Source organism: Mizuhopecten yessoensis, unplaced genomic scaffold (assembly GCF_002113885.1).
Source record: "Mizuhopecten yessoensis strain PY_sf001 unplaced genomic scaffold, ASM211388v2 scaffold10479, whole genome shotgun sequence".
Taxonomy (NCBI): domain Eukaryota; kingdom Metazoa; phylum Mollusca; class Bivalvia; order Pectinida; family Pectinidae; genus Mizuhopecten; species Mizuhopecten yessoensis.
This window is the reverse complement of record NW_018408567.1, coordinates 928,164-937,464: the sequence shown is the minus strand read 5'-3', so window position 1 is coordinate 937,464 and position 9,301 is coordinate 928,164. Positions and strand designations below refer to the sequence as shown.

The 9,301-nt window shown below is 36.5% G+C and overlaps 1 protein-coding gene across 1 annotated transcript in view; it reads left to right on the top strand.

Moving 5' to 3' along the window:
* Positions 1-7,760, top strand: part of LOC110460785 (zinc finger CCCH-type with G patch domain-containing protein-like) — a 31,085-nt gene extending 23,325 nt beyond the window's left edge. The window contains exons 11-13 of the mRNA XM_021513933.1: positions 5,419-5,546; positions 5,755-5,837; positions 6,631-7,760. Coding sequence (XP_021369608.1) covers positions 5,419-5,546; positions 5,755-5,837; positions 6,631-6,769 — 350 coding nt within the window. The 3' untranslated portion in view covers positions 6,770-7,760. The remainder of the gene's footprint in view (positions 1-5,418; positions 5,547-5,754; positions 5,838-6,630) is intronic.
* The last annotated feature ends 1,541 nt before the right edge of the window (positions 7,761-9,301 follow it).

Genomic DNA, 9,301 nt, shown 5'->3' with positions numbered 1-9,301 from the left:
ACCTGTGAATGGATTATCGACTACGTTGTTGGCATGATTGCAGCTCCCCAGTCAGTGCCTTCAGTTCACGCGCGAACGGTTTGGTACAACGGCCCTTGCCACATACATATATCATGAGGCTGTATGCTGGTGCCATTACTTACAGTCTAACGCTTCTCAATCTTCGAAGTAATTTCGTTGTAGCAGCGTTATCATTGATACCGTATAGAAGTTGTCAGCAGTTCTATTTTGAGTGTTTTCCTCAAGATGTATATATGGTAGCAAAACTACAATTGGTATCTTGGTAGTTACAGCTGGGTACTACAGTGTAGTATCCTTTTCCTTTCCTTCTTCCCAATAATGGTGGATGTTGTATTATTTATTATTAAATAATGAGCTATGTAATTCCCGAGGCGAAAGGGTCGTCGAGGCTTTCCTTTCGTATATGTTATCTATGTGTGCCTTTTGTCATCGCTCTAATGACTTAATTTCTGAACAGATTACAAAACTTCATGAAAATATCAAAACAAGTAAACATCGGACGAGTTTGTGTTTCAAAATGTCAAGGTTAAGAGCAACGTTATTTTTCATCAAAAAAAGTTTTGCCTCTCTAGTGACTTTATTTTTGAACAGATTTGTATCTATCTTTGTCAGGCAATAGTGTATTAAAATGAATAATTTTTAAGGATATCAAGGTCAAGACCAGGGTCAAAGTCATTGCTACAGTATTTTTAGAAAATATTTTGTGAACTGATTTTGATCAAATAGTGGAATACGGATTTTATTGTCAGATGATGAAGCTTAATATACCTTGTGATACATATTTAGTTAAGTGCTTTTCAATGTATCTAATACGTAATCACTCTATTTAAGCAAGGAGATTTGTATCGTTTGTAGTGCCTTGTTATTTAACAGTTCCACGAGAAATATGTACAATATTTTAACCGAATGTGGTTTAACAATCTAAAGCCTGCTACATTGTGTGCTATCATCCCTCGATGAAATGTCATCCCCATTACATTTGAGATGAATCCTAATATATTATCTAAACTTTCCATAATTATCGGAATGTTTCCAAGTGAGCTTACTCGAATTATACTCTAATATTAAAACAGTAGAACGATTCGTGTTGCAATGTGAATGTTCTGAAGACACACTGCATGTTAGCTACAACAAGATGAGTAGTGCGTACGAAAATGTCATTTCACAGTGACTTTGCTCGGTATTATATATTTAATTTCGCATTATTGTCCTGGTTCATTCACACGAGGAAAGTTCCCATGAAAAGAAATCCTGTCTCTAAGTAAACAAACATGAATACATTGTATCTCCTTTTAAATCAAAGTAAAGGGTTGTGCACTGTATTGCGTTGGCTCATAAAACGTAGTTTAATGTTGTACAACATTAATAGATATCTAGAGATCAAGGTAACTGATTTTGTTCCTCTTTGTGATGTAAACGTAGACGGACGAATATTTGTGTTGTATACCTTTGTATGTTTGTGAAGAATAAATTATGAGTGAGCATGTTTGTCTAGAATAATGCATTGAATTTCCCTTACCACTGGGGATATATAATAACCCATTGAAATGTTGCTATACATTTATGTAAGTTAATCATAAAGAATGGATCGGTGGAGATAGCAAATGAAAGTCGCTTATATTGAAGTTTGTTGTCTGGGCCTTTTACCCGCTGGAAGAGACAATATTGAAAAAGCTACAGTTGAATATGTGTGTAACGGTGATCGGCACTTTTAATAACTTAATAAATTATGATTCTTTGTCATGTACTTGAGCAATTATTAACTCGTGGTGTTATCAGATGAAACGCAAGGTACAATATTACCGTTCTAACAACGTCGCTTCAAAATGTAATGTTTCAGCTCGCCTGGCACGAAAACAAAAATACCCAGAGTCAATATCTACGGTGTAGAGCCATGGTACTATCGTACCATATGTAGATCAGCAATGTGAATCTTTTAGTTATTGGTTGTAAATGGTCACACCCAGCGCTTGCTTGGGACAAAGGTCAACAATGGCTATAGAGAGTATAAAATTTTAAATCTTCTTTAGTTTTATAACACTAAGAGTATTTGGCCAGCAGGATGGATTGCTGTAAACTTGCTTTATATATATATGACATTGACCTATTTTCAACGTCACAAGGGTCAAATATGTTGAAAGACTTTCACAATAGGATCTATAGTTTTTGGATCCAAAACATTCCCCAATATGCGGTGTGTGGAGCAAGTCTGCACGGTATGCGCACGATAAGAAAACTGGGGGATAATAGAGTGCAGCCGAAACAAACGGTTAGGATAGCTATCGTAGTTGATATTAATTTAGGAATTGATTTCGAGCATCTAGAGATCGCTGACTGGAGTCAAAAGTCAACATGGGCTTTACAAGGTTAAAGGTTTTAAAAAGAATCTTCAGTGTCATAATACCGAGGATCCCGACTTTTAGCCATTAGTAGGTACTTTTGATGGATTACTTAAGTGTGTCTTAATAAAATTAACCTTGACAAACAACATTAACTGACGGAAACCAATGTCTAGAAAAATCATACTTAGGTATATTATGTAGACAAACCTTTTTTTATTATTCTTTTATTGTGTTGAGTTTCAATGTCAACTTCGAACGTTGGCTAGGGTAAAATGCCAACGTGGGCTATATTTACAGTTCATTAAATCCCTGGGTTGTGGTATTTGGCCAGTACATGCGCTATTCGCCCCGTGTCTGACTGTTAAAAAATATTTATGGGAACGTTCTGCAATCTCTATTGCTGTGAAAACCCCGGAATAATGAGATAAGGCAACAGAACGACTAATTTTGCCACCAATATGAACACTGGCCATTGTGGTAGTGATATGGGGTAACATTTTGAGCCATAGTATGCCAACATATTACAACAGTGTGCACTTGAACTAATTAGGTCACCGAGTCATACATCAATGAATATTTAATCCCGTTATGCTGTTGATTGCGTACTCTATATAAGATACATACATAATGCAAACCCGTGGTTGTTTTGTGTGAATGAGATGAGGTTCCTTTAGTGATCAATAAAAACAAGCGTCGAATGAATAAGATATTTTTGGACAAAAATGTCTTAAAAGATTTTGCCTGCTGCCTCTTTATTTGGTGTTATTTCAAAAGGGATGTGTTAGAAGGGTGTTATTTATTCTCACACAATCTCCGAGAGATATTGTTGATTTTATTATCTCCTAGAAGTGTTTTAGTCTCCCTTTCTAGGCGAAGTGTTTCTTATTTCATTCTCTTGAGGTGCTGTGGTGTTGTAAATTGTATTGTTACTTAAAAAATAAGTACATTGTGACGTCACGTTACTATTGTAGTGGGATAACACGTAACTGTGGTATCCTGACGTTGCCCTTCTGAAATAAACCTGAAGAGCCCTTCGAAGGATGAAAGCTGCGGTCGATAATGTCCTATTTTATCTATATTGACAGGCTTCACATTGACATTTATTCCTTTTAATCATTTCTAAGATATAACTTATGTTGTATCGGAGAGTTGTAATTTATCTTATTTATATAGACGAAATACTATTTATCTCATTATCTAGGCGAGATGTTATTTATCTTATCATCTAGGCGAGACGGTATCTATCTCATTATCTCGGAGCGATGTTATTTATCTCTTTATCTCGGATCGATGTTATTTATCTCATTATCTAGGCAAGACGGTATCTATCGCTTTATCTCGGAGCGATGTTATTTATCTCATTATCTAGGCGAGACGGTATCTATTTGTTTATCTCGGAGCGATGTTATCAAGACGGTATCTATCTCATTATCTAGGCGAGACGGTATTTATCTCTTTATCTCGGAGCGATGTTATTTATCTCTTTATCTCGGAGCGATGTTATTTATCTCTTTATCTCAGAGCGATGTTATTTATCTCATTATCTAGGCGAGACGGTATCTATTTCTTTATCTCGGAGCGATGTTATCAAGACGGTATCTATCTCATTATCTCGGAGCGATGTTATTTAACTCATTATCTAGTAGAGATGTAATTTTTAGCATTGCTTTGGAAAATTCATTTTTTCATTGTCTCGGAGAGGTGTTGTTTATCTCGGAAGGATCACGTCTCCAGACGCGATAGTATGTTGTTACATGAATCTGCTGAGCTTGAGACCTTACAGCAGACAGGAATACATTAACGCCGTGCTGTTATTCAGTTTGGGACGTTCAGATATGTATGTGAAGTACCAGACCCTCATTGCAATCTACGTTTAACGTACTAAGTGGGATGAGTGCTGCTGTTCCTTGGTGTTATGGACAGAATCAGTGCTACTATATATCCTTTACTTTACTTATCTGTGCAACTCCTGAGGACAGAGTCAGTGCGCTCTTATGGCTTTCCTTGTATTGTGTGGGGAGTCAATGCGACCAAATTACTTGTCCTTTTATTTTGCTGTTGTTTACAGACTCAGGGTTAAGTATATTAGTCCTTGCTATTGCTGACTGCACCAGTGTAACTTATAGAATATATCAATCTTAGGTGATGTGGGCAGAGAAACCTCAACCCGAGGGTGAATACTTTGAAGTTAAGGATGATGCTTTGGTTAAAAACTTGATGATACGAACCTGGTTATGCTGCACAAAGTGATAACGCGATGATGACGGTTTAAGAATAATTACGCGTGTTACTGTCCTTAATGAAGTAGGTAAGAGCAGGTTTGTCCTTCCACTAGCAAAGCTGGAATGCATCTTTGAAGTGTGGGAGAATATATTGACTGTCCTTGCTGTTACGGACTGTATTGTCTTCAGACTATTTGTTATAAAACATATGATAACACAGTAAAACAAAACAGGACAAAATTGAAGTGACACAGAACTTAACACATCTTCTACCTAGTGCCCTTTATACTTTATGAAAATACTCAAAAGCACTTCATGCAATGTACAATATAAATAGTGTTCAACAGTCCGTCATACAGTTTAAAAGTATATGTTATTCAACGTGCACTTTGTATGTATATGTAGTTCAGACCCTGTATTGTGAGTCCTAATTATGACCCGATGAGTCGTCTTGAAATTAAGGACAGAAAATCAACGCTGGGGAATTAAAACTCTTTTCTCGATTTTTTTTTTTTTAAAGTTGGCGAATTTCTTAAATATGTAGAATGGATAACAATCTGTGCCCCCCCCCCCCCCCCCCCCCCCCGAGTCTGAGGCTAACCAGACTAATTTGTGTGCTGTGTACATACTCTTGTATAGAAAAGTACGTGTTCGTGGTGTTATAGTCGTAGCGTTAGGTGGTTGGCAGGACTGGTGTCACGTTTTATGACGATTCGATTGTCGGCTATCGGCATTACATATATTTGAACACTGGGCACCTTGCAATCAGCATCCGGAAGCATACCAAACAGACTTCGAGTTAGTTAACCTTTAATCGTATATATCTTTTCTAGGAAACCTGAAGGACCTGGTGTCACATGATCAGAATAAACCCAGCAGTGAGTCAAGTTCCAGTAGCGCCAACCGCAATATATCCGAGCAGGACCTTAAAGCCAAGTCTGAGAGGCATCTAAACATCCAAGTAAGTCGTGCTTTTTATGCAGATTTATCGTTCAACCATTATTTCATTCGTTTTCTCCGTTTTCTGATTTTAAACTTATAAAATCCGGTGCTTCGTGTATTGTATACATTCATTTGGATCGACGCGTACCCCAGTTACGTGTAGTATGTGGCTATTCGTGTCAGTCATTAGGAGAACAGCATTGCTATACTGTATATTTATTTTTCAGTTGATGAAAACAGACGAAGAAATAAAAAATGTGAAAAGGGAATTAGAAAAGTTGAAGGTATCTTTAGCACGGAACGAACTAAGGTACGTTTAATCTGGATATGCTTATTGCCACCACTAAGTACATGACTGAGATAAATAGAAGTTCCCCAAACTCGTAATGGTTGATTATCATGTTTATCTAACTCTTGTTAACCCTTTAACCACTGTACACCATAATGGACTCATCCATATCAATGCACGGTAGAGTCTACTAAAGTTACACAGGGGTGAAAAGGTTAAGTAAGTTTCAAACTGTATAAAGACACTAGGTTTTCAAATTTAAAAAAAAAAAAGTAAGAGTTCTTGTTGTTTCTAAAATTTCAGAAATAGTGTTGAACAACCATGATTGTGAATTCCTTACAACATTGACGCTATATATCGTCCAGTTTAAAATGACTGTTGTATGTCCCCCCGTCCTAGTTTCTCCTACCCCGAGCATTTACCCTTTCACTATCGTGGTAGAGGAATCGTCCTTCACGACAGCAGATGAAACTTATTTGGTCGAGCGTTCTTTTATAAATTTTTTACTTGATAAGTCGGCGTAGGTACGTATTTGAGGTCACATACGCTTGACACTTCATTATGAAACACTGAGAAAAGGTTAAAAGTGTTCCGCCAAATTTCCAATAACTTGTCATGTCAACTTGATTAAGTATAGGATTGAATGGATTTTGATTCATTTGCATCCATCTTTTGGTGGTTTAGTCAGTAAGCAGTAGGTACTTGGTGATAGGTTTTCTGTCATTTTGGCCATTTCTCGGTCCCTCTTTGAATCATTTAACAGCAAGTCTATGTGTAGTGTGTAAATGCGATCGGTGATGTTGTCTACTTACAGAGACAAGAACATGGCCAGCAGGGTCCGACAAAAGATCACGTCGACGGAAAACTACCTACAGCGTCTGATGACGTCAGGCAGTGCTATCCAACAACACAAACAGAATCGCTTCAATCATAAAAAGCTTACAGTTTTTTAGCAGGACTTCATTGTCTAGGTGAAGATAGTTTCTCATTGTCTTAATACTATCTAAGTATCTTGTATCGTTATAAGAGACACTCGGCTTCCGTTAAATGAGAGTGAAGTGAGAACACTCCGTGGTCCTTTACCTGGAACATAACAGAGACCTGCCAACGTTATAAACAGTCGATGAATACACTTGGTTACCCATACTGGGCCTGTTGATGAAAACACTCGATGGTCGCATACTGGAATCTTTATCAATGAACTGTCACCGTTATAACATTTAACAAACGTCTATCTGCAATGTGTATAAACTGTCAGTGAGGACATTCGTTGGTGCCATACTGGGAACTTGAACAAAGACCTAATGACGTTATACAAGTCTTTGAAAACACTCGCTGATCCTGTACTACTAACTTTTAACAAAGATCTGCCACAATTTTAAACTGTCAATGAGAACACTCCATAATGGGAACTTTAACAAAGGCCTGTTTGTAATGTTATAAACAGTTGGTGAGGACGACACTCATTGGTCCAGTACTGAGATCTTTAACAGAGACTTGACAAAGGTCTGTCGACGTTATGACGAGAACATGCCGTACTCCAAAGCTTGAACTCCATCAACGACTTACTAGCACATAGTATCAATGACACTTGGGACTCCCATACTGGAAATTATTGATGTTTTTACTCTCTTTCTCTCGATATTTAAGATCACACGAAAACTTTACAACAGCCAGATGACCACTTTTTGTCAACGTTTCTTGTTTTATTTCGTGGATATTTCACATTAAAAAAAAAGACAAAAAATATATGTTATTGACATTGACACTCAGTATTGAGAAAAAATGTAAAAAGGTAACGGATGGGATATTGATTGTCTTGATGTGAGGATGTTTAGAAATAAGAACTGTATGGAAAAGATTTTGACTGTATAGGTGCTTTGTTTTTATATATCTGAGTAAACGTAATTTAAATGTATGTATGTGTAAATAAAATCAACTTGAAATGGTCTTAGTCTTCCTAGCCTCTGTAAAGAACATATTGAGTATGGCGACCTAGTCACCTGTGTGTATCATGAACGCATTACAGGTTAGTTGTATGTGTGCATCTCTATACATTGTTGTGTAGTAAATGAAAGTCGCTACAGGTGTGAAAATGTATTCTATAAACATTTACAGAATCATATACTTAAAAGGTGGTTATACATGTCAGCAAAACAGTTGACTGTATGATATAGTACGCGAAACTTTAAGCAGGGAATTGTTGGCTAATGCACTGGACATAAACTAGTATTGGGCGAATAGTTGTTACACATTGTGGATTTGCTCTCACATCTTTTTAGACTAGATAACAGATCACTAGCCTTTCATTTTCAATGTCAAAAGAATCTAACCCCGACCGCCTTGGTGAAAGGCAAGTGCGCTACCCACTGCACCACCCGACCACCCATATATCTATATAACAACTGATGATGTTTATTGTGCTTTTAGTAATAACTTTATTTAAAAACGTTTTAGGATCTTCCAAAATGCATTTTACGTACGATTGTATTTGAAAAAACAATGCAGTCAAGCATGTATTACAATAGAATAAACACCAAATATTTACAACAAAGTTATAAGGAAGAAACTATTTCCTATAAAAGACGCGCAGTTTGGACAACAACTAAGCAGAGTGTGTTCATGAGTAGTAAATTTGACATAGAGAGTTGTGTTCATAAGTGGCATACATTTGACACAGAGAGTTGTGTTCATAAGTGGCATACATTTGACATAGAGAGTTGTGTTCATAAGTGACATACATTTGGCATAGAGAGTTGTGTTCATAAGTGGCATACATTTGACATAGAGAGTTGTGTTCATGAGTGGCATACATTTGACATAGAGAGGTGTGTTCATAAGTGGCATACATTTGGCATAGAGAGTTGTGTTCATAAGTGGCATATATTTGACATAATTCGAACATCATCGCGACACAGTTCGGAGCGAGGTAATTAATCCTTTGTACATTAATACACATTTCTGATATTTAACGGAGGTGAAATGGGCAAATCATGATGTCATTATCGTGGAGTATTATTATCTTAGAAGGCTTATTTGGATAAACAATAATAACACGAGCAAAGTGTCTTTGTTTGTATTTAGTGTGAACGTTTATAGGTTATAGTCTGTAATGTACACCTATCATGTTCCCCAAAATGTGTTAAAAGTTTATGTCGTTGGATATATTTGATTTATAGAAAATATATCTTATATTTACAGATGCACAGGTTTGTTCTGACAACATACATAAAATATGTACATGAATTACAATCCTTTTACAGCCATCTCATAATATAAATATACATAATTATAATTGTAATTTCGTATTTAGAAGCTCTATTTTTTTACATCATGGTATCTTTTTATTCTACGTTGAACACTAAAAAGCATGATACAGAGTATTCCGTCATATATAACCGTGTTACGTGTATTTCAACAGGGACATTATACGTCTCTGATTTGAATAACCTTGCCGAAAAGCTTTTCGTCGTTAAATGTTGCGA